Source organism: Ictalurus furcatus, chromosome 7, assembly GCF_023375685.1.
Source record: "Ictalurus furcatus strain D&B chromosome 7, Billie_1.0, whole genome shotgun sequence".
In the NCBI taxonomy this organism is placed as follows: Eukaryota; Metazoa; Chordata; class Actinopteri; order Siluriformes; family Ictaluridae; genus Ictalurus; species Ictalurus furcatus.
In genome coordinates, this window is record NC_071261.1 from 11,940,353 (window position 1) to 11,966,968 (window position 26,616).

Here is a 26,616-nt window from a genome sequence, read left to right on the forward strand (position 1 = left end):
TGAGCAAGAAGTTCTGTATGTTCTTGGAAGTTTGTGAATTGTGAAAACCTAAAAGAAAAGAAAACCGGGGCTACTGGCTCCCGGCCTTCTAATGTAAACACGTTATTGTATTTAAATGTGAGTTTTGGCACCACCATCAGTTGAGAGATGACGTAAGAGAAACAAAAATGAAAAAACTCATGGTCATTGCAGAACTTAAGAATGAAGAAAATAAGAAGCAACATACACAGCTGAAGATAATCATGGTCAGATGAGAGGCTGAAGGCTTTTCACAGAATGGAACTGGACAACATCTCCAGATTGAAAGCACATAGAGAAGCTGCACATATGTACAGAAGTGTCAGGAAGAGAAGGATCACACTTTTCAGCAGAGAGACAGAGAGGTCCAAAGAAGAGCTGGAGGCTCTGGTGAAGAAAATGGATGGAAGACACTGAAGGATTCAGGCTGAAAATGATGGAACAGTGTCCGATTTTGAAAGAAGAATCAGGAGGAATGTGGAGAAGGAGAAAGACGGGACAATTACAGAGATGACATTTGTTCTGAAGCTACAGCAGGAGACTGTCTGAAGTGAGACAGAGAGCAGAATCATGGCAGTGAGTAATTCTCTGGAAAGGCGAGTAGCAGAGCTCCAGGGTAAGCTTGACCTGTAGAAGATTAGCACTGTGGAAAATGAGCATCTTCTATTTTCAATGGATCAATACATTTCTCGTATTAAAATGTTTTGTCTTGGGACATTTTTACAATTAGGGATTTACAGGTCTCGTTTTTCAATATCGGAGCTCTGAGTTGAGTTCTATCGACTGACACCTGATACAGATGCAGTACTTCCATCCTTACAGTAATTGAGGCTACAGTTTATAAACTTGCCTAATCATGCAACGCATCAACCTTTTTTCTTCAAATTTACATATAATGGACATTTTACTTTCAGGTCAATATGATCCTGAACATATATTGTGTAATGAATAGGCCCTCCTACTGTTCTGTATCTATTTTGTTAAAAGCCTACATGAATTCTCATCAGTTTATGAACATATCTTTACTCACTTTATGTTTAAAATGAAATATTTGTAATGATGATTCAGCCAACTTGCTGTCATGGCCTATCTGGATTCATAATGTTGAAGCAGTGACCGATGTCGAAAGATAACAGTGTCAAAGTTGACTAAATTACCTTTTACAGTTTCCAAATTGGTTACGTTTATTAAGTACAATTTCCCCAACGGTTACGTTTATTAAACACAGTTTCCCCACTGGTTACGTTTATTAAGTACAGTTTCCCCAATGACAAATTTGATGAAATACGTTAAATAAAAAGTTAAATATTGTTTCTCCAATGGCAAGGTTCAATACATTCAGTTTCTCCAATGATGAAGTCTATGAAGTACACTTTCTCAAATAGTAAAGTTCTTAAAACAGTGGGGGGTTTTTGTTTTTGTTTTTTTTGCGAAAGTGTTCCCAGCAGAGGTTTCTACTTCGGTGCCGATGGATGAATGAACACAAGTTAGGGATTAATTTGCATTATTATTCAGTTACATCTATACAAATGAACAGTATATTGCTCATTTGTTTTTTGTAGAAAAATAAAGTTAAATTCATTGACTTATTCAGCAAATGTGTTCAAAAAGTACTGCTGACAAGTAACCCAGCACAGAATATATTTCTATATTAATTATGCTGACGCCATTGGACAAACCGCTACAGTCTTTACTGTAAGTTTCGCAGTGATAACCAGAGCTCATGAATGCAACAAACTTTATGCTTAATTTTTCCAGTCTGCTTAATTTCGGGAGATTATGAGATTCCAACAATGCCATCAGGTTAATCCTTTATCCAGGAATGTTAGATTAGCAGTAGTTGAAAAGATTGAGTGGTTTGTCATGCATCTAGGATGACGAACGTTAGCATTCACCCTTCAGGACCGGTAGCAGTTGTGCGAAAGAGGACAGTGGCTGGGAACCGGCATTTGATTAAATATATCTAAAATGATGATAGCTGATGTTCATAAAAGTAACATTAACTAGACATAAATTCAGTCATTTAGTAGTGCAAGATACAACACTGGAGCTGAGCAAGTCCTTAATGGATCTCAGTTAAGTCACATAACTCAATGTAAAGAGGACGAGTCCAGAAATCAATACGACTGTGGCAGCCAAATCTATTAAAACAATGTCCCTATTTCGTAAGACTTTCTTTCCCGAAGAACACTCTGCTAGAAGGATGTGCTCTTTATGTTGAGTCAGATGCTTAATCTGGACTGACGCTCTTGTAAGTTTACATGACATGCTGCCATCTCGCAGAATAAATCACGCTATTAGCCACTGACACCGTTCATAGCGGAGTGATGTTAATGTGTCTGACGGTGATCTACTGCAGCTAGTCAGGCTGAGCCCACGCTACAGAGAGGCAGGAAATGTTACTGTCACCGAGAATAATGCGTGGTTGTTTGCTATGACAGATGGCAATCCACATGACTTGCTCATATCCATACTTATTTAGCCCGTGGCAGGAAGGGATGATGTGTGTCAAATTAAAAATTCGAAATGGACCTGGTGAAAGATTACATATGAACTCATATTAAAGCAGCGTTCACCTTTCTTTTGTTCGAGCTGGAAGCTATAATCAGATTAGACATTCATGGAGCCATGTATAATTGAGTCGAATTGAAGGGAATCTATAAAAAGCTCAGCACATATTAGTGCTTGAACTGATTAAAGGAGATGAAACAATGATTTAATTTGTCCCTGGTAACTTGCAATATATTAGGCGCATTAAAAATAGAAAGCCTCGCTGACTTTACAGTGTAATTTATTTTGGTCAGACTGCAGTAGTTCTCTGCAATGCTTGGTTTACAAATTCCTGCGTAGTGTGAAATTGTGTATACACTTAGCTTTACTCATCCCTCCTTTTTTTTCTTTCTTCCTTCCTTAGGTACAGTGCCTTAGGGTAACTCTGAAATTACTAGAGAGCTCAGATGGCAGAAGCTATTCACAGGTCAACTACAGCCTGGACATTCTACTGTGTCGAGGTATTGGAGTTTGCCGAAAGGCAAACATGTAGAAAAGATTTCTCTTGTCTGAGGAGAGCAAAACTTTTTGGCGTTGGGTTACGTTTTGCGTATTGGAGACTCTAGACTGTAACAGTTCTGCAAAACATTTCTGCACTGCTTGGATTACAAATACCTGTCTAGTGTCTCCTGTCCACTAGTCTGTACATTTAGCTTAACTCCTCGCCCATTTTTTTGCTGAAGAGATCCACGGCTCAGATAGCCCAGGCTCTCTACAAAGCTTGGCTCTGTTTTTGAGGCATTCGGAGTCCGTTTCAGACCAAAACTTTGTGGAAACGTTTGGCAAAAAACCTAGCACAGCTCATCCCCCTGGAAACACCATTCACATAGTGAAGCATGATGGTGGTAGCATCATATTAAGCGTTAGCCATGGCCTCTTCATTACTTCTCTGATTAATGCTGTCCTTACCTGGTCACTGACTTTTTTTAAGCGAACCAGCTTGAGCCATATTCTTTATATGTTTATACTAACGGATTTATTGTCAATTTGCAGGATGTCTTTTTTAATAACCAATCCCTATTTAATACTTTTCCAGAACTATGTCCCCTTCAAATGATTCAGAATGCAGCAGCACGCCTAGTCTTCAACCAGCCCAAGAGAACCCATGTCCACACCCCTCTTCATCTCCCTCCACTGGCTTCCTGTAGGCGCCCGTATCAAATTCAAGGCCTTGATGCTCACCTACAAGACCTTGTCTGGTTCAGCACCCCCCTACCTCAACTCTGCTGAAGGCTTACGTTCCCTCACGCAATCCGCGATCAGTCAACGACCGACGCTTAGTAGTTCCTACTCAGCGTGGCTCAAGGTCCCTTTCATGAACCTTCAAACTAACTGTTCCTCAGCGGTGGAATGAACTTCCAACCTCAATCCGGACCACAGAATCTCTCACCATCTTCAAAAAACAGCTAAAGACCCAGCTATTCCGTGAACACCTAACCAACCCATAAAAAACCCCCCAAAAAACCCCGTACTCTGGCACTTACACCTCTACTCTGTGCACTTTGCTTCTTCTGGAACACAATTAATGGATCTTGTATGGTAGCACTAGTTGTATTGTTCTCCGCTTGATATATTGCTTTGCTTGTATTTTCTCATTTGTAAGTCGCTTTGGATAAAAGCGTCTGCTCAATGAATAAATAAATAAATAAATGTAAATGTCCCAGACTTGTTTCGATAGCTCTTAGCTCTTCGATAGGTCTTCATGGTGCTTCTTTTAGGTATTTAGGTATGCTCTTGGTTCTTCCAGGAAGAGGTGTATTTTGATATTGAGATGGCATGATACTTTAATTCCACACAGGTCGACTTTATTCGATTCAGCTAATTCTGTGACTTCTGATGGCGACAGAACTCATTTCGGAGTTTCACGGCTACAGGGCTAAATATTTTATGCAACCATGATTTATACAAATTTTTGTTTTCTCTTTTTAAAGTCAGTATTATGGATTCATCACATGATCTCAATAAGGTCCGTTTCAGTTCATAACAGTACAATATGTGGACACGTTTAAGGCTGTGTGTACAGCTCTACTTTGTCTAGTCTAGTCTGTTTCTCTGCATAGTGGCTTTTATCAGTGGAAAGGAACCTCCATTACACCACTGCTGAGCAGATATTATCTGGGTGATGGACCGTTCTCAACCCAGCAAGAAAGTGAACACTTTCTTAGGTTCTGTAAAGGGGTTTGATAATGTTTGGGGGGGTAGCTGCAGGTACAAATCAAAGTGGTTATACAGCACAGTGCAGATTTCGTGCTGCACTCATGAAAATGAGATCACCAGCTGAGCGACTGATTAATTCCGCGCTCTCTTTAAAAGTGGAACATGGCCAATTTCCACAAAACAGGCCTGAGCTCGAGCGACTGGTACTTAGTTTACGCCTTATCAATACAAATACCATGGCATTTATAATAAGAGGCTTTTTCTCAGCACGGATCCATTCAAGGGAGCAAATTTGAAAATCATGACTAATGAAATTACCCAAAAAATACACTCGGTTTCATTCTCATTCTCACAGTCAATAATAATTTGAGATTTCCACGCGTCCACAAACTCGACTTGCAAATCGGGGAAAATTGTTTATTCATTTGGATCCCAGGAGGACATTCTGAATACAAAGTCATGGCACCTGAATACAAATGTAGTTCCAGTTTTACTGGCTATTTATGTAGAGTCATCCATTTTAGTGCCTCTATGACCAAAAAAAAAAGAAGAAGGAAGAAACAACCACCTTGCGATTAATGCGATGAATTAATGTTCCCTCACTTGAATGGTGCTTTATTCAAAATGTTAATGTCTTTTGTATCGATAATGTGTTTGACATTTTAAATGCAAACTAATATCAGGAGCTTCTAAAAATTCATACTAAGGAATTATCATTATGCTAGCTTTGAATTCTTGATTCTGATTGGCCGGAAGGTGTTGATTGAGTTTATAACAGCAGTGCGGCTGCAGATCACACGTTTATATTAATGTGCTCGTTCCAATACATTATTGTTTTTATATAGGAACAACTGGCACGGGGACGTAGCGTAACTGCAGCCTGATAATGTAAAAAAGAAAGAAAAACAGTATAATCAGTATATAATGTTTTTGTTAACACTGATGAAGTAATCTCCAAACGTATTGTAGTTGACCACTCGAGACAAAACGTTTGGATTCATTAACAGTACTTACAATTCTTATTAATTCATAAGTAGCTTCAGGTTTCATTAAGCTGCAATGTCCGTCTAATGTAGCTATAACACCATATAGAGCTGCTGTTTACTGACTGTAAAGAGAGGCTCGTTTCTGGCTTATTAGTACTATCTGCAAATTACAGATGTATTCTGTGATTGCTGTCAAGGTTATTATTAATTTCATAGATTCTCAATCAAGATAGCCCTTCAGTTTGGAGTGGCTTTAGAAGATTAAAGCTAACATTTTATTTGCTCTTGTTAAAGGGAATCAAACAAAGTTCATTTGTGAAATTGTAAGCAACTTACGTATGTTCTCATACCGTGTGTTTGTATGCTCTAGTATATACAATACAATTTTTATTTTAGGAAAAAAAAAACAGATCCTGAGAATTCTGCAAAGCAAAAAAAAAAAAAAAAAAAAGGTAACATTGTCCTTCATCTGTAACAGAAAATACGATGGGTAATAAATGAAACAAACTGCAAAATTACGACCGAAATAAGGTCATCTTAAATAATATTCTACTCCAAATAGCTCCCTTAAACCATTTTGCACTATGAGCTGGAAACCTCCAAAGCTTTTTTTTTGTACTATTAGCTCAAAATGACTTAAGCTAAAACTTCATCTACCAAATATAGAAAAATGACGACATTCATGCCTCTTTTAGGTAACGGCAGAATTTTGTAGGTAATTACAGTATCGTCCGTGATTTATTTCAGACCTTAACACTAATACGTTGACATGAATTATCTCAGGTATCACTAACGCTTCTACACATGCTTCTATCTTGAGCGTTTGTCCAAAATAAATTGGTCCCGGCACTGACCCCTGTGGAACTCGGTCACAGGTTATCCAAACAGTACCATAAATGCAAATCGTCTCTGCTTCACGGATTCGGATTAGAAATGTCCATGCGTCAATAGCACAAAGAAATACTGGATGCTTGTGGAGTTCTCTATTCGTTCAGTCTGCAGAAGAAGAAGGGGAGGGGGGGGAAGCAAGACAGCTCTTTGTATGTATTAGCCTGTGGACATGATAGTTCCAAGTTTGGAGTCACGTCCTCCGTGACTGAGGTGATACTGTGGTCCCCGTGCTGTTTTTAGGTAAAGGTGCTGGGCTCCAGTCGGGCTGGTAGAAATGGATGTCAAACGTCCGTGCCCAGTTAGCGAAGACGCGCTTCTCTGTGATGAAGCGGTGATGGCTGCCTCGGCGTCCGCGCTCATGGGAGATGTACATGGCGCATTCGTCTGGCCCCAGGGGCTCGTAATAATGGTATGGGACGGACGGGCGCTGAGCTTCCCTGTGGAGAATTGTAACATATTTCTTTTAAAAAGGGTGCAATCACAAAGTACACGAGAAACTAGATTCCCAGATTCCCAAATTAATCTGGAGTTGAATAACCGTAGGCGAGGCAATTAACCTGAATTGGTTCAGGAGAATAAGTGGAATAAATTGATTCCATGTAACAAAATAAAGCTTCAGAATGGCCTGGGAGAGGTCATGCCTCAGTGGAAAAGCGTAATAAATCATCTCATTTTCCCCTCCTGGTTATTGTTAGATTGGAGTTTGTGCATAGCAAAGCTGCATGGGGTGGGTGTTAAATGATATGACACAGTGCTTCAAGCGAACAAAATAGATTTTACTCAACATGTTTTATGCAGAAAGATTAATACAGAAGATTTCTGGACTTACTTGCAGAAGTCTGGAGGCACCATGCCGTAAACATTAATTCGGTCGCACAGCTGTAGGGCTATCGTCATCGTGAACCAACCCGTACTCAACCAGGAGTTGGATGTCCTCCTGATCGAGAGAGAGAGAGGGAGAGAAAGCTAGAGAGTGGCATTGATTGATCACAATGCTGTAATTACATTATGCAAATCTGTAAAACTGATGAATTCATTCCAGTGGCTCACACCCGAGTACGAGTGCCATTTAGGAAAGGTTCCCGTCTGACGTGATATAACTATAACCGATCGTTATCATCAACTGCTCATCAACTCTCCTGTTCTGTCATCTGATACGGAAGCCCTAATGGTTTCCCACCAAATAATAACAACGGAGAAACAAACATCATTAGGGAAGAACATCACAGGAGGTGATTGATTAGGTAGTCTGATTGCTGGGAAATTACCTGTGCCAAAATAAAAAAAAAAGTCGCCCATCTGGCAGCACGGTTACATCCGTAATCTCTTGTGCATATGCGCAAAGTGAGCATTCACTCAACATCAAGATTGTGTGCTTTCTGGGACCCAGTGTGAGCCTCATTCTTGCCTCAAACGTCTCTGCTGAAGCTTTTACCATGCTTGATTTTAGGGTAGGTCATTACTTTGACCGTATTACGCCAAAGGATGATAGTCTTGCCTTTGGCCTTTAGCCAGCCATGGAAAGCTGTGCTATTATCAGGATTCACACTGGTGGTCTCCTGATGACTGGGCAGACGCTTTTCTGTTGCACCACTCAGGAGCCCTGTGGATTTTATGTACAGTTAAAGGGGTCCCTGGCTCCAAAAAGTTTGAGAATCCTTGCTTTCAGTAATTACCCCTCTTTAAAGCCCTGAGTCATTTAAAAACTTGGTTCCTTGGTTGTATGTCATGGCATACTTTTTGGAATAGCTTTAAGGGTGTCAGAAATGCAAAAGACTCCTTTGGTTTGATTTCAAAAGGCCAACATCGTTGACCCAATGAGGACAGAACAAAAGAACAGGGAAATATCAGAGGACTGCCGTAAGCAGTTGGTCTGGCCTTGTTTGAGAGTACTTTGCAAATATTATGCAGGTGGTGGGGCAAGGGTAATTGAGCAGCTGTTCTCATTTACTGGTAAAATCCAATACAAGGCTGTTTTCTTCTATTGGTATAAGAGACCCGAACAATTACACGAAGAGTGTAGCTCTCAGGGCAAATTTTTTTTCTGCCGTGAAACTATGAAGATGGAAGGTGCTTCCTGAAGTTGGGAGCTTCTGGCAGATGCCTGGGTTTAGTGGAAGCAGATGGATGCAACTGATTTATGTCGACGTGAGTTCAATAAGAAAGGCCAGATGGTTCATTATTTCTTGCTTCTTTTTCTGCATGTTTGGGGAAATCAGTATAGTTTGGCACAGCTGCTATGAGTATTACTGTGGCATCCTGGGAAGAAACAGAAATCTCAGAGGACAACTAATCCATATCAGAGAGGACGAGCCTGAACGCCTTTTATCTGAGGATAATTGCACCTGACAGAGTTTAACCAGTCTATAGCACTTTGGAGAATAGCATGGGTGTTTGTGTTGGGGCAGTAATGGCTCTTGTTTTCGTCACAGATGATGATGACCGATGATCAAAGGTACCTTCAGGAATAAAGGAATGAAATCTGTCTACTTGTTAAAAGAAAGAACTGACAGTCTTCCACAGATTCATTTTTTTTCATGCATTCATTTTCCTTTCTCCTTTCCTGGTGGGGATCATGGTGGCAACAGGCTGAGAAGATCAATCCACGCTTCTCTATCCCCAGCTCCTGCTGGGTGATTCACAGACATTACCAAACCATTGAGACATGTAATTTTTCCAGCTGGTCCTGGGTCTGCCCTGAGGTCTCTGTCCAGTGGGACAAGACTGATACAGCTCTACCGGGAACCGAACGGGGGGCATCCTCGTTAGGTGTCCAAATCACCTCAACTGGCTCCTCTCAAGTCAGAGTAGCAACGGCTCTACTCTGAGGCTCTCCCTGATTACCAAGTTCCTCACCTATCACAGAGAGTAAATCCAGCAACCCTACGGAGATGCCTCATTTGCCCTTATGACTTTATTCTTTTGGTCACTACCCACAGCGTATTACCAGAGGTGAGGATAGGGACGTAGATTATTAATCTGAAAATTGGCGCAGTGGATCCAGTTCCTCGCCATGGACGGAAAATCACAAACCCAAACAGAGCTCTATGAACTTCATGAAGTGCCTGTTTTATGTGCTTACTCCTGGGTTCATTCATTCAGCCAAACCTTTTTCTTTTGGTTTCGTGTGCAACCATCAAATCCTTTCATCTTTCGAAGGTCTGCCAACAGTTTGGTGCTGCGATGATTATTGATGGGAAGGGGAAGTTAATCTGTTGTCAGGAATTTTGAAAGGATGTGTTACAAAACTATGGTTGCATGCTGCCAGCTCTATATGACAAGCCTGACACACTGAGATGATGAATTATGAAGAGATTATAAATAATTCTCCAGGATTACAGGGTTTCATGGTTTGATGCAGAGACCGCATCTGGAGGGTTTGATCACATTCACAGACAACCTTTTAATATACTGTACGTGACCGTGTGTCTTGGCATCTTCTGGCATCCTGAAGAGATTTGTGAGATGATGTATACCAAGAATTGTCTGTTTTATGGAGGATTTAAATGCTACCCCTGTGGTCGGATTTTACAATTCGGAGAACACTTCAGGAATGTGAAGGGGAAAAAAGTGCCAAAATGTGCGCACTCAACCTCGTTGACTGGAAGTTTTTTATTTAAAAAAAATATATATATATATATATATATGATTAAAGGAATTTCTCATTCAGAAGAGACAAACAGCAGTGGCAGCTTTGGAGCTCTTAAATAAGCAACAAACCCGTCAAAGTTTCTTGGAACAACTTTGACAGGCCGAGTTTGCTCTTTGCAATTACAAACGTGTCAGGCAAACACAGACAACAGCGGCGACAACTCCTCGCCCATCTGACACTGACATCTAACAGGGGCTTTTGGCGGAAAAGGCATTGGCATGTTTCTCGTAGCAGTCTCTTGTCCTTTCATCCTCACGTCTTCCCTTCTTTTCTTCCCCCCACCATTGTGCCACCTTAGAGATTTCCTCCAAGTAAACAAGAGATAAAAGATGAAGAGGTGATTACATTAGAGAAGTATGCAGCATAGAGTGAATACTAATTTGGTGCGGCACAACGCCGAGGATGGCCAGTGTCTCATTTAGACTAATTAATCGGTGGCAATATTTTGTATTGCTTTTCTAATTAGACTCCGTGAAATTTGTTGGAAAGATGTGGATCGTTAAATTTGGATGATTCGCTGATAATTCATGTTGCTATTGATTTTCTTCATGACATGTCGTTGTGATAGACCCGTAACGTTTAATCACAAATACGGGGTGACATTCAGCGCAATTATGAGATAATTACGAATTGTCAGGGTTGCAGAAACAAACATTGCATATTCTATTCATGTCACACACTGCAAACATCAAGACCAGAATGCCTAAAGTTGTAAGTAAATAAATAAATAAAACAGCAGTACTATAGCGTTAAGTGTGTATATGCTTAATGCCAAAATCACTAAGAAGCATTATTCTCTTTTTTTTTTTTTTTTTGCCTCACGTCAAATAAACAAATAAGCAGTAATTACGAATACTCAAAAAATGAGAATTAGCTCAAACAGGCTTCACTCTACGGTGCTAATTTACATATTTTTCTTATCACCAACAAATTGACATTGACATTAGACTTTAAAAGCAAGTGAAATACTGGATATGTTTAAAACCGTTTATACGCCAGCGTGGTGCAAATCACCTAAAGGTTACCAAACTGTTCTCTTACCTGTCTTTGCCCGTTTCTTTTTTGAAGAGCTCGTCAAACTGCAGCATCTTCTGCCAGGAGATGATGTAGACCTTAAGCTTGGGCAGCACCTGGTTCATGAGGCGCAGGTTGTTGTAGACCAGGCCCTTCCCATCCCGCCGCATGTAGTTGCTCGGGCCCCAGAAGATGAACACGGTGTCGTGACTGGAGTTGAGCAGTTCGTGGCGACTGCGTAAGACGCGCTGCATGCTAGAATGCGCAATCACCCTCAGGGTAGTGCGTCGGCCAACGTCTGGACCAAAGCCACGGCCACTGGGCGCATCGTTCATACGGATCACGCACTCGGCACTGTCGATTTCCTTTCCCCGCCCTCCGGCTGTCAGGTGACCTGAGCTAGTAACCAGTGAGCAGCTTCCGCAATGCATCTTCAGGGGCTGTAGGTGCAAATTGGGATGAGTTGGTCTTAAAAGCTATGAAAACGTACTCAGTTCTGTTACTACTTTGTTGTAAAGCAGTAGGGAATGAACCACAAGCTAGAGTTTGAAATCTGAATCTACAATATTCTACTCTTTTGCACAGAACCCTATAGTCAACTCTGTATGTATTAATGGCATGCTGAGAGAATGTCTTATCCCTCTGCTGTTGGCTCAATGGTTGAGGCACTGAGCTGGAGGTCGTAAGTTCAAATCCCAGCATCACCAAGCTGTCACTACTGGGTCCTTGAGCAAGACACGTAACTCCTCAACTGCTCAGAGACTAGTATCTCAATTGTACTGTACAGTAAGTGGCTCTGAACAAAAGCGTCAGTCAACTGAGAGACACTCGGACATGGGCAAAATTACTGACACTTCTACAATATTTACTATTAAAAATAATAATAAAAGCACCAATATGAGCTTGCATATTCACAACTATTTCATCCAACATCATGGAGGAAAAAGAAAATAACTTTAAACACAAAAGAGACAGATGGATGCTGCTGTTAGCTAATAAATATAAAAATGTATATTTAAATATGTGTGTATATATATATATATATATATATATATATATATATATATATATATATATATATATATATATATATATATAATGTAAATAAGTACAAGTACTACTGAAGCACAATCAGACTTAATTAAAATAAATATGTTTAAAAAATCGCTGTGCAATCTTTAGGCAGATCAGTGATGCTGGATTTCGGCTGGAGGTCCAGAGGCTTTTGTAAAGATTGATGGTAACATGAGTTGCGTTAAGTATAAGGAGATTTTAGCCCAAATCCTGGTTGTATCTGCCAGGAGGTTACATATTGGTCAAAGATGAATAAAAGCCACTTTTAACAAAAAAACATAATGACTCCAAACAAACATCCAAATCAACACAGAAATGGTTGACAAAAACACTGTTTTGCAATGAGCACTCCAGTCTGGGTTTTAACTGAAGACAAGTCCGAGATACTAAAATTGAATTCAATTAACTGCATGGTAATAACGGTGCCAACAATTCTGCAGCCGAACACTGCCTTAAAGGGATTGAGGGAGGTCACAGAACAGTTCTGAGCAGCAGATTATTTGCGCAGAGCCTCAAAGACTGCTGCTTTTATTAGAAGAAGCTCGACGAGGGACTTCCACCTGTTCCAGTTTTTCGCTAACAAGCCTATTGGATCAAGCATCTTGGTAGGTGGAGGAACGTAAAAACATCAGAACAATTCAAAAGGTTTAGCCGGCCTGTCGTTACGTTCTGACTGGTTCTGACTAAAAGGCCAGCTGGCATTTATTTTAGCTCCACGACAAGAGACTCTGGACATCAATGAAGACGCTACGATTCTGTATCCAGACAATAAACTCATCAGTTGTGAACGTCCTTTACAAATCCCTGACATTGGAGAGTTCATTCCAAAGATTCTTGTTGTGCACGCCTTTTTATGGCATACTGTGAATTATTCCAAGCCCAAGCCTCTACGTAAAAGCATCAGTATTCAGGTAGCGGTTGGTATTAAGGGCACATTCTATCTACCCTGCCTGGTAATTCTGGGATTAATGTCCGTCCCTGCTGCTCAAGCAAGTGTCGCACTTATAACAAAATTTCTGTTTAAATCAATAGTATGCAGAGAGCTCATAAAAAATGCCATGCAATTTGTCTGGGATGACAGCATCTGCTGTGAGAGGGGAGAAAAATAACAAATGGCAGCAGTGTACTTGGCGACCCACAAGCGACCATGCGGCATTTGCATGCATTTTCTCTCTTACTCTTGGCATCCCCATCTGTATTTCTCTTGCTAATGAAATCCATCAGCCATCCCCCAGGTTAGCAGAGGTGCACGTGTAGGTCTGGTGTAGGCATCATTTTCTATGGCCATGCCTGATTGGATTTTTAAAGGAAGTGCTGGACGATACACAGGAAGCTCACATGGGGCCACAAAAACCTCGATAACATCCTTTCTACGTTCAACAATAGGTCAGTAGTGATGTATTGTTGAACATAGCCAGATGTTATCGAGATTTTTGTGGCCCAGTGTGAGATTCCTGTGTATTGTCCAACGCTTCCTTTTAAAATCAGTACAAGCATGACCAAGCAAAATAGCAGAGAAACCTAGAACGAGCTCTTCCAGCTGAGCCCTGGAGAGCCATTTGTGTTCAGGTCTATTAGAGGCACCCGAATGAGGACACTGATCAACAACCCGCTCGGTCATCTCCGTCTGTATTTGTGCTGTGCATGTGGATGGAGCAGCTTGGGGATCTGCTTTAGCAGCATGAACACGTTTCCAGCAGCGGAGGGAAACAGGCCTGTGGAAATCAAATCAGTTATATCGGAGTTATCTGAGGCGGAGGAAGTCAACAGACAGGATTCGGCTCCCGGTGGGACTGGGAGCCATCGGCGCCGGAGCTTGTCTTTCATGCACCGAGGAAGAAGCGCCTAACAAACACGTTAACGCTGAAGGAAAGCGAGGAACATGGTGAGAAGTAGGTACAATAAGTTCCATCACTCTCAACACACAGTGTATCAGCTGATCTAAAATGAGAAGCAAAAAAATTTACCTGCAACAAGTTGACGCAGTCTGCCAGTGTATAATGAATGCATGAATAAATAAAACACTTGGGAGCATGCTGTTGTAGCAAAATAATCAACGACAGGGTGGTGTGATGCTGTCGAAGACTGCATGATCGTTCTTGTGAGATCCCTCTAACCGAACACGAGGACATCGCTGTTTTTTACAGTTACTATTGTTGAGATCTCAGTAATATTTTGTTCCTCAAACTGCTTCTTTTTTTCCAAACATTGATCGGTTCCTCCACTTATTCAGTGTAATAATAAAGCAATAAGGAGGAAACAAAAATGCATTCAAGTAAGAGTTCACTTGTACATTCTGATTCAGCTTCTATTGAAACCATTCAGGGTGAAAGCAGGAAAGAGCCACCGAACAACATCAATGTGTCCTTCATAAACAGTACATCATAATGAATACTATTCACATCTTTTCCTGCAGCTTCAGAGGACAAAACCGCACCGCTACCAAATTCCATATGGTTTATCATGCCAAAGAGGAAGGTCGGCGTGAACAGATCTATACGTCAAGCTGAACGCTCTCGGCCGCATCGAGTACTGTTCTTTTTCCGTCTTGCTTCCAGGACAAAAGCCTTGCTGGTTTATGCGCGTCAGTCTTCTCAATCTTAATCTCATCTACGTTCAAAACCACAAACATTCAATATAATGTGATTTAGGGATGTTTAACAGTACAATGAGTCTGACAGATACTAAAGCCACACCTCCTTCACTGAGAATGACAAATACAGAGGCCACGCCTCCGTCCCGGAGACTGACCGACACAGACGCTGCACCTCCTTCAAGCCTTCGTTGAGATTCGCAGGTGTAAAGGCCACACCTCCTTCACTGGGATTCACAGGCACAGAAGTCATAGGCTGTGCCTCGTTATGTCTTCTGAAAAACGCGGAGGCCGCGCCTACTTTGATCTGTTGAACTGCACAGAGGCCACGCCTACTTTGATCTGTTGAACTGCACGGAGGCCACGCCTACTTTAATCTGTTGAACGGCACGGAGGCCACGCCTACTTTAATCTGTTGAACGGCACGGAGGCCACACCTACTTTAATCTGTTGAACTGCACGGAGGCCATACCTAATTAAAAAAAAATAATAATAATTTATGTAAAACTGGTCATTCTGACCTGAACAGAACACAATGAGTAATACATCTGAGTAACAGTAAAAAGACATGCTGCATTGTCGGCGTTAGAGAAAATGTCAAATAACATTTCTCTGCAGAACCCTTTTCAATCTTCAGCAGTCTTGCAAAGAGTTCTGTCCTATTTCTCTCCGCCTTCTACGCAATACTCTCAAATCCTTTGCTCTTTTTTCCCCTGTGATTGCCATCACCCCTCCCTCCCTCCCTTCCTTCCTGAGGGGATCTTGTTATATTGCGCTCCATATTTAGGGTCTGAGAGCTCGGCTTCAGATGCCGGCGAGCTTGTTGCTTACACTGCCTCTTCCTCTGCATGAACCCTAGGCAGGATGCCCTTTGGGTTCGAGATGTGGCCGTCGTCTCGATACGGACCGTCTCCCCCTCCTGTCCTCCCATCCCAATCACCTCGCTATCTCCGTCCTCCTGCTGTGGAGGCGATGAGCATGGCGTATGAAGTGGAGGAAAGCGTGTGCAGCTCGCAGATTGAGTTGCTCGCTGGTGGCAAGGTCACTTTCAAGGTGCATTTACGATTGAAAAATGTATCACGCATGTCTTAAAACTGGAAGTCTGTAAAAACTTCATTTCAGACTTGGTAAAAATGGACAGATCCAGAAGGATGACGGGGGGGGGACGGACACTGGAGACTCCTGCAAATGTTAAATAAACTTCACCAAAACTGATGAAACTAGCTTTGGTTGAGCTAGTCTTGTTCGAAGATTTAAACCAGAGATTAAGCCTTTCATCCATGCAGTAATGATTACAACTCAAAAGAAAGAGATTAGCATAAATCAAGGGCAGCTAAATTAGTCTAAATTCTAAACTAAGTGCAACAGGTGGCTAATCTCCATAAAAAAGTAAATCTGTTTTTTTTTTTTTTTTTAATTCCACGTTCATTAAAGAGCTCAAGCACTCAAAGAATAAATGTTAAAACACTTGTAGTAAAAATTTATAACAGTTCTTTTTGATCTGAACATAATGTGAAGGTTAAGCTAAAGATAGCCGAGTGGAGGTGTTAGCCTGGCTGCCAAAATTTAAACTGAATTTTTCACGAGATGGAGAAACACTTGAGGGACCTTTTTACCTTTTTTCCAGACCTCTTTTCTCTCCAATTCCCCAGATCAAACCCTCCTTTTCTCTTCAGGCTGTAAAACTGCTCAGTTTAAATGCAGTCTGGCTGGTGTTAAACTGACCTATTGTACACGAACATGTCCTTTTGTTTCCTTCTCCCAACCCCCCAACCCCACCCCCGCCCATTCTCATCATTCCATCGATGCTCCAAGCTTCTCCAGGTCACGCGCTCTTTCCCTCGACCTTGGATAATTGGGCTGCGCTTGCTTTTCGGAAGGGATCTTAGAAAAGACGAGGGAAAAAATGCTTTGTGTCTAATTAAGAGCTACTGGTGGAAATGTGCGGCGGTGGTGGCTGCCATCGGAGGGGGATGGAGAGAAGGCAAAAGGGATTCGGATAATTGGAGTTCAGTTTCAGCAAGTGTGGTATGTCCTGATCGCCGAGGGCCCATTAACCAGCTTTCTCAGCAGGTCTTAATCGACTCTGCCCCAAAGCCTCTCCTCACATTATGCAAATGATACTCACACTTTTTTACTCGCCTGAGAAAACACCCCAGAGTATTCAGTTTTTTGAGCTTGCTTGGTGGTTCTTTTGTTTCTGAGCATGGGATCCGGCACGTGAGATGACATGACTATGACTACAAGTCTATGACTAGACAGCTTCAGTGGATCCTAGGAGTGCTAGGTGGGTGACTGAACCAGATACATGGGCAATAGGGGTGTAAATACTTATTGAACAAGAGTACCACCTAAAAAAAAAACTAAAAATAAATAACTCAAGTTGCGTTTCTACACATTTGTGAAATTTTGTCCAGCTGTACAAGACGCATTTTCAAGTTTTAAATTAATTACATAGAGATTACTGTGCCCCCCCCCCCCCCTCCACATTTTTGTGAAGTTACAACCTCTACTCATTTGGTTTTACGTCATGAATCAACACGATACAGTCCTATCACTGATTTTGGATGGATAACCATCTCTAGATGGAGTGTTTACATGACACATCCTTTGCATTTTTTTTTTAAATAATGGATTTAATCTCACTACCCAGGATGTTTTCTTTTTTTAAATAACTAAACCATGAATGATATTTTTCCAGAAATTTGTCCCAGGATGTCTGTTTTCTCTTCATTATCCTGTGTTTAAGTATGTTCTGTAACAAACTCTGGCTCCCTCCAGGAACAGGTCTATTTACACTATATTGAGATCACATGACGCTTTAATTGCACATAGGTCCAGAGCTGGTCATGTGCTCACAGCTTTGTTTTCCCCCCTCTCAGAATGGTTTCCCGCTATAAACACTACTAAAACTTTATCAAACATGATCAAACATTCACGCTGTGTTTCTCGACACCTCGTAGTCTCTGCTTTTTGTTGTTTTTTTTTAAAACAAATTGCTAACTATCTCGCAAGTTTAAAAAAGTCCAGAGTTTAGACGTCCATATTTACGAGTGCGCAGCAGAAACGGTGACTTAACCTGCGGTAAAAATGTGGACTAGTGCTAAAACGGTTAATTATAGTGAACAGCATAAACAAGTTCGGTCAGCGGTGTTTCAGTGTGTAATTACTCGGCAAGCGATGGATTGTAGGAGAAAATACACAGGAGTGGAAACAATAGCTTCGAATCCAGAATCCACTCACCATAGGCACCGAACGATCTCTTCTCGAATTTAGAAAATCTCGATTTAAATGGCGCTCTGTTGCTGTCGTTGATATACACGCGCACACAAAGGTCATTAGAGACATTGTGCTTGCCATCTCCCCTGAAAGTCATTTCCCTCACAACTCTTTATCCGATAATAATAATCCGGGATCACAAACCATTACACGCCAAAGCAGATCTCATCATCATTTCATTGCATCCTTTTCAATTTATCACTTTTTAAAAATATATTTATATATACTGTGTATTTTAATACACTGGCTCATAAACCATTACCGCCTACTCCTCTGCATGTTTAATTGATAACGATGGCCAACTGGAGCGACAGCCTTTTATGTGACAACAACACACGCTGGATCCGAACATGGATGAACTCGAATGCTTTAGAAGAATTATTCTCGCGTCACGTTTTCATCGCGCTCGGACAAAAACGAATGGCTCAGCGGGTAAACGCCACGAAAACACTCGCATGCAGATCCGCGGATCTGTGGCGGGCTTTATACAAATGGCAGTTATTATCCTGCCGTCGTAAACCTCCGGCCCTCGATTTGTCCCAGTGGCCTCCGTTCATAACCGCAAATATATAAATAAATTTCTCGAAGGACTGCAAGTCAGGAAACTCGCGCCTATCGACGCAGCTGATCCTGAATTGTTGTCAGCTCCCAGCAGGAGAAAAAAAAGAAATAAACAACAACAACCAGAATATAATGTACAGCTTATACAATGCGGTTCCCAATACTACGTTGTCAAGGATGTTGGAGACCAACCCACTGTGAGACGTTTTTATATTTTTCATGCCAGGAAAGCCACCCAGGGTCTGCTGAATACCTGAGCGCTCATTAGTCTGTAGGTAAAACGGTAGAAATGCCTGAATTCCTTCGCGAGAACCAATTTGGAGTTCAGAACGACAAGGTGTCAAGCTGTTCTTGGAGAACACTGCGTTCAAGCAAAAGGGAATAAAATAGGATGAACGGATATACAAAAAAAGGCAGAATGATTAAGCTTCGAGGTCTCAAATGGCTAGCACTTTTGTAACAGCTCTAATTTATTGCTTTTCCTCGAGCGAAAAAAAACAAATACTGCGGAGTGACTGCAGAGCTTTAATTATTATCCTCAACAAGCGATATTCTAAATCTCACAAGAAATTCGATTGGCATGCAATGAGAACACTAATAATATGGCACGATTTTTCTTTTTTTTTTCCTCCAACTACAGCCTCATCAATCACACCCAAATAGCCGAGCGATGCTTGCGGCCCCAGAAACGCGGCAGGAGGGAAAATAAACACACACACACGAAAAAAACCAAAACATACAAGCATTACCGCGTGCCGTTCTGCCGAAGCTTTCCCTTGAACATTTCATAAGGAAGGGAAAGGCTCAATCGCCCAATTCATTTTGCTGCATGTGTACATCTGTACGTTCGCCACAGTTTAGGAAGCCCGCCTGGCACAATTTCCACTTTCATTAAGGCTAAATGTTCACAGCACGTTGAAGGTTAATCATAAACGGCGTGAAAATTGACATTCCGGACTCAAAATCGTCCCCTGTCTGGCATTGTGATGAAGTATACGAGTTGGGGAGCAGATGTCCAGAGCGACAGAACGCCTAAAACTCCAGGGAGAAAATGTTTATCAAAAGAGAAAGACTGGAACAGCTTTTGCCAATACCCTCAGGCTCGCTTTCGCTTGGCAGAAGCTGGCTTCTGTGCTGCCTGGTGCTACGGTCCCGAGGACCGTGCTGGCACAGCAGAGTTGGGCTCCGGAGTCATGTTTCATCTGAGCAGTACAGAAGCTCAGGGGGGTTATCTATGAATAAGTTCAAAAGTGCTACTGTACAACCATGCCGAGTTGAGTTCTCGAAGGCACAGTCGCGAGCCTTTCCTCCTCAAATAAACGCAGAATGCCATGTTTTGATGCCGTATATTGCTTATACACTCATGGGAAAAGGCAAGCGCACCCTTCGTCAAGTATATGTTTTTATTTATCAGGGCCTATTACTATTAATAACTGTGTGGTCCTCATAAGTTTCTATAAACAAACAAATAACCTCAAGTGACAATACCACCACCAAAAAAAAGGCAACGGATTTCAATATGTAGTCATTTTTTCCCCAAAAGGTAAACCAACATTCAGAAACCAGATGGGGAAAAAATAAGTGCACTCTTCCTATTTCCACAATCAGTTAATCATCAAGAAGTGTGACTACCTCTATGAAAGCAGAAGGTTTGTTAGTTTGGTGTTCTTGTGTGTCTACATCCTGCCAAGAAGAAAGGACATCAGCCATGACCTCAGAGAAGCAATTTTTGGGAGCAAGGGTTATAAGGCCATCTCCAAACAATCTGAAATTCACTGTTGTACAGTGATTACAAATGCAGAGCCTTCAAGACAGTCGAGAATCTTCCTAGGAGTGGGCGTCCCAGCAATTCCATACAAGGACGGACTGTTAATGGTCAAAGATATAAAGAAAAACCCGAGAGCACTTGTAGTGTGCTTGATAATGCGAAAGGTCATAGGTTTAGATTGAGATTACTGGCAGCATACCTAAAGAAAAATTTACATTTAAAAATGTTTTACCATGTATTCTAGGGTCAGCATATTCAGGTGCAGGTGACATTTGCAGCTGCTTTGTTGTCTTTCGTTGCCGTGGTTCCTTGCTAAAATTCCTTTGTCGCACAAGAGCCCAAACAGAACAAGCGCATGAAGTACAAATACAAGAGATGGAGAATGTTATTACACTGAGAAAGACGGATGCTGACCTCTTCCCTGCGTCTCGATGATGGGCGCAGTGTTTCCTGTTGATGCCAGATTGAGTTGCTGATCAGCTTCATGTTTAGTGTTGAGTTACGCTTTTAGTCACAGGATTTGGACTGTGATTTAAGCTTTGAGAGGTGCAACTGGCTGCCAGAAATGAATCCACTCGCTAGGTGGAAAAAATGGATTAAAACAGTTCTGTTCTTGTTGACTGAATTTTGTTTTGCAGTAGTTTGTAACGTAGCAAACAATAAGCACGTGAATTCAAATTAGTTGCCCAAACGAATACTGGTGTGTGTTTTGCTGCCTGCCAAAAATGAGATTAGATGCAGTTTTGCACGACAGGGCAATTGTGCCACAGGGAGATGATCAGGAAGGAAACAGGAAGCTGCGAGAGACACTAATTCGAGAGGTAAAAGATTAGTGGATGAGTTTTTCCGCTCTGAAGCGCGTGCTTATTTTGTACATTTTCCTCATTCTCACCTGGGGCCTTTTACCGTCATACAGTACGTTCGTTCTTCTTCACCAGCCTGCGACGTGTTTCAGCTTTGGGGCTGAGAGCGAATTCGCCACCACTGGAGACATCACAGTGCAACGGTGTGTAGACAGAAGACCCCCGGGATGCTCTCTAAGCCGTCTCTCTCCCTCTCGGTCTCATTCTTTACACTGCACATATGCACCCAGAGGATCTATGAAATCAGCCATGCAGCAAATGAAAGCACTGACCACGGCTCCTGCCAGCACCTCTCACAGCGTTAATCTCGCAGGACGGACGAAAAGTTCAACGGCGCACACAGAATGGCCGAGCCATCGCTATCGGGAGACAAACGAGTTTTATTAGTATTTGATCGCACTTGACCACTGACGCTCTGTAGGGTCAGGAACCGAATCAGATGCTTCTCGTGATGATATAGTAAAGCCACGCAGCGGGAAAGGCTTCAGCGTAAACCACGCGCCGCCGCACTCTCATTAATTACCAGTCAAGCAAAAGGGCACGAGGGTCAAATCCACAAGCCATCAACACAATATTAATATCCTCTGGTTTGATAAGCCACAAGAGGCTTCTTCCTGTTAATTAGCTTTATGGGTTATGGAGATAATTTGTGTTTTCTCCGAATGTCACGCCAAGAACCAGTGATATATGCGTTTGCATCTCTTCCACTGAGCGTGAGGGTTTTTTCTTACCTTTTTTTTTTCCTAACCTTCTAACCAATCAGAGGCAAGAATTCAACAGCAGCTGTTGGTGGTATAAACAATTTTTAAATCGGGCATAACAACTATTTTATAGCTGCATAAGAACTAAGGTATTCCAATCTCAGCTGTAAAAACGAAACAAATTATTTTCATTTCGTCGTAAGATCACATGATTCCATCGAGGCGGTCCACTTTGGTGGTGGTGTCATCGTTAACAATCAGGTCTGAACATCCCGTTGATGGGAATTTCCGTCTGTAATTCCGTTGACGCTGTGGTCAGACCGTGTATTATCCAGTCTGACAGTGGGAATTTGCGGGAAACTGGGCTTGAGATTCTCTCCCGGTAAATGCAGACAAGAAAGAAGAAACCTTTAAAACTGACACTTAAGAGCACGTCTGACTTGACAAATGCACAATTTAAAGCTCCTACGAAGACATGACGTAAATGCCAGCGAGGGTGACTCGGTGCTAAAACAATGCTTTCACACGCAAAGCACCGTGAGGCCACTTTGCCATGCTGGTTTAAAGATGATGCGACTCGTGGATTTATTGCTGTAAAGATGTACGCTGAAGTCTTTATCACGTCCTCAGCAGCAGCTACACAACTGGCCACTTGCGTCACGAAGAACATGGTTTTAGTGCTTTCCTCCTAAATAAAAAATAAAAAATAACTTTTTCAAGACTTTTTAAACGTTCCAAAAGTTTGGTTTTCTTGGGGTTTTTTTAAAATCATGAAAACAGTAAACATGATATGATCTTTATTAAGAAGGATGTGTTCATGTAGAGAATAAGAAGCAGAGAAAGAGGTTAGAGAACCTACGTGTAGTCTATTACATGTCCGATTAGAACAATCAGGATTCGTCCGCAGAACCAGTTTAATGCCTATTTATCGGTTCTTGGAGACTTGCTTTTGTTTATTTTATATTTTAATATGATTTATATGGTTTTTTTTTTTTTAAATGTAAAAGTTATTCAAAACCCCTTTTCTGTATCAAGTAGACATTTAGCCAGATAGTTTAGGAAATGTTGTTAAAGTAATGAAACATTCGGGGGGCGTGCTGTTCTATCAACAACAGGGTCGTGTGATAAAGCGAAATTACTGCTGCTGATAATTTTTTATCCATTTATAGTTACACTTAATTTTGTGGAACGTCCCTGAAACAACTAAAAACAACTATAAACTGTCACCAGCCTCTCTTTTTTGAGCCAAATGAGAACGGGTAAACTCCTTTGTCCTGAAGACTTTCCCATGGTGGAAAACTTTCGGCTTTTTCTCTGACTGTTACAAAGCCCTGACAGTGGAGACTCCTTCCGTAAAAATGGAATGCCTCGCTAGTGTAGTAATACTTACTTTTCCAGCCTTTTGTTGCCCCCATTCCGACTTTTTTGAGACGTGTTGCAGCCATCGAATTCAAAATGGCCTAATATATTTATTTTCCTCGGTTTAAACCTTTGATATGTTTTCTGCATTCTAACTTTTTTTTTTTTGATTCGGGGTTGTAAATAAATAGACTTTATTATATCACTTTATGGTGATGAAAAGTAAAACTGAAATCTGGTGGCCCTGTTTTAAATGAATACTGTAAGCTAGAGATATTGTAAACAAAAGTTCCTATATATTTCCAGACTAATAGGTGCTGTGATGTGCACAGCAATCCAACGTATACGTGATAATGTTTGCATTTGTTTTGTGGGGGGGTGGGGGGTGGGACACCAAAAGTTTTAGACCAAAAATAACAGCTTTATATGAAGTGAATTATGAGGTTTCACAATTAGATATTGCTATTTGACACTAGTTAACACTAGCTGAACATTAACAAAGATTAATTTAGCAGTAATTTTCCAGACTCTTTTTTTTTGTTGTTGTTTAAGCTTCATGTGTATAAACAAAATGTCTCACAATCAGATTTCCTCCATTTCTGTTTGCTGATATTGCTTCTTTTTTTTTTCTAGATAGGAATACCAATATGTTTCCACTCCGAGGCTGTGCTGTGCTGACAAAGTGCTTTTCCATTGTCTGCTACACTTTTCCCATCGAGATTAAAATGAATCTGACAGCTGTGGATTAGCAGATTCGCTTCAGCCGTCACTGCTGTTCCAAGCTGAGCCCGGGCCAATATCTGCCTCTGAGCCTAAAGCACTCCCACTGTATGAATGAAGTGTAACGATGTGAACGGGAGACACTCTATAACTGAGAGACTTATAAAATCATGTCTTCCTAGACCCCCTTTATCTTTCATCTCAGCCTCTTAAAATGTTATGGAATTTTCCCCGAAAATAATTGTTTCGTTGAGTTTCGAGAGCCATGAAGCTTTCTTTCCGTAATCCTTGTCCAGTGTGAACACACCAGGTCGCCATTTGGGAAAGTTTGATAAAAGAGTCGTTGGAATTTATTTATTTTTTTAAAGTCGAAACAGCTTGTTAGCTTGAAATAATATCAACACAGCACGAAGGTTCTGTGTCAGGAAGACGAAACGGTCAAAACAGCAAGAGGAATCTTGTAAAATTATCTGCCAGGTAGCGTACAGTTGTGTTGGGTGTATTGATTGCGGTGAAGTGGATCTCAAATCATTCTTCCTGATTCCATTGGGATCGTATTTTCCTCACTCCTGTTGTTCATTTGCACTTTTTATTTTATTGTTTTTTGTTTGCTTTGTCTGAGAGCCTTTCAGGGAAGCATAAGCTGTAGGCACATTCATGAACTAATCTTACTACACCCCCTTTTTCATTGCATGTGGAGAGTCAGGGCTGTTAATTCAGCAGTTAGATAGCAGCTGTGCTTGTGGTGTTTTTGTGTTGGTAAGCATTAATTCATTAATATTCAAATCTGATAGGACTGAAGGTGTCACTTAATTTTTTGTAGTAGTGGGCTGATTGCAGGATAGTAGTAAGAGTAGTAGTAGTATTAGTAGGAATAGCAGTAGGAGTAGTATTAATAGTAGTAGTAGTATTAGGAGTTCTAGTAAGAGTAGGAGTAGTAATAGTAACAGTAGTAGTATTAATAGTAGGAGTAGTATTAGGAGTAATAGTAGGAGTAGGAGTATTAATAGTAGGAGTATTATTAATATTAGTAGTAGTAGTAGTAGTATTAAGAGTAGGAGTAATATTAATAGCAGGAGTATTAATAGTAGGAGTAGTATTAATGGTAGTAATAGTAGTAGGAGTAGTAGTAGGAGTAATAGTAGCAATAGTAGTAGGAGTAGTAGCAATAGTAGTAGGAGTAGTAGTAGGAGTAATAGTATCAATAGTAGTAGGAGTAGTAGTAGGAGTAATAGTAGTAGGAGTAATAGTAGTAGGAGTAATAGTAGCAATAGTAGTAGGAGTAATAGTATCAATAGTAGTAGGAGTAGTAGTAGTAGCAATAGTAGTAGGAGTAGTAGTAGGAGTAATAGTATCATTAGTAGTAGGAGTAGTAGGAGTAGTAGTAGGAGTAATAGTAGTAGGAGTAACAGTAGCAATAGTAGTAGGAGTAGTAGTAGGAGTAATAGTAGTAGGAGTAGTAGTAGGAGTAATAGTAGCAATAGTAGTAGGAGTAGTAGTAGGAGTAATAGTAGTAGGAGTAATAGTAGTAGGAGTAATAGTAGCAAGAGTAGTAGGAGTAGTAGGAGGAGTAATAGTAGCCATAGTAGTAAGAGTAGTAGGAGTAGTAGTAGGAGTAATAGTAGCAATAGTAGTAGGAGTAGTAGTAGGAGTAATAGTAGGAGTAATAGTAGCAATAGTAGTAGGAGTTGTAGTAGGAGTAATAGTAGTAGGAGTAGGAGTAGGAGTAAAAGTAGCAATAGTAGTAGGAGTTGTAGTAGGAGTAATAGTAGTAGTAGTAGTAGTAGTAGTAATAGTAGTAGGAGTAATAGTAGCAATAGTAGTAGGAGTAATAGTAGTAGGAGTAATAGTAGCAATAGTAGTAGGAGTAATAGTAGTAGGAGTAATAGTAGCAATAGTAGTAGGAGTAGTAGTAGGAGTAATAGTAGCAATAGTAGTAGGAGTAGTAGTAGGAGTAATAGTAGTAGGAATAATAGTAGCAATAGTAGTAGGAGTAGTAGTAGGAGTAATAGTAGCAATAGTAGTAGGAGTAATAGTAGTAGGAGTAATAGTAGTAGGAATAATAGTAGCAATAGTAGTAGGAGTAGTAGGAGTAGTAGTAGGAGTAATAGTAGCAATAGTAGTAGGAGTAGTAGGAGTAGTATTAATGGTAGCAATAGTAGTAGGAGTAATAGTAGTAGGAGTAGTAGTATTAATAGTAGGAGCATTAGGAGTAGTAGTAAGAGTAGAAGCATTATTATTAATAGGATAGTATTAATAGCACCAGCATCAGTATTAATTGTAGTAGTAGTATTAGTAGAAATATAACAGTATTATTATTATTATTATTATTATTATTATTATTATTACAATTATTATAGTAGTATTACAGACATACAGTGCAGGTGTGGCATTTGATACAGAGGAAATTAGTGGCAGAGAAAGTGAAGA

At 40.9% G+C, this 26,616-nt stretch overlaps 1 protein-coding gene across 2 annotated transcripts in view; it reads right to left on the reverse strand.

Moving 5' to 3' along the window:
* Positions 1-4,263: 4,263 nt before the first annotated feature.
* st6galnac5a (ST6 (alpha-N-acetyl-neuraminyl-2,3-beta-galactosyl-1,3)-N-acetylgalactosaminide alpha-2,6-sialyltransferase 5a) overlaps positions 4,264-26,616 on the reverse strand; it is a 28,025-nt gene continuing 5,672 nt past the window's right edge. Inside the window, exons 1-4 of one of the 2 annotated variants that reach the window (XM_053628431.1) lie at positions 14,310-14,330; positions 11,296-11,708; positions 7,432-7,539; positions 4,264-7,039 (exon numbers count right to left, since the gene is read on the reverse strand). In XM_053628431.1, coding sequence (XP_053484406.1) covers positions 6,793-7,039; positions 7,432-7,539; positions 11,296-11,699 — 759 coding nt within the window. In that variant the 5' untranslated portion in view covers positions 11,700-11,708; positions 14,310-14,330 and the 3' untranslated portion in view covers positions 4,264-6,792. Of the gene's footprint in view, positions 7,040-7,431; positions 7,540-11,295; positions 11,709-14,309; positions 14,331-26,616 lie in introns of those variants that run through there. The other variant, XM_053628430.1, reaches the window with a different exon arrangement.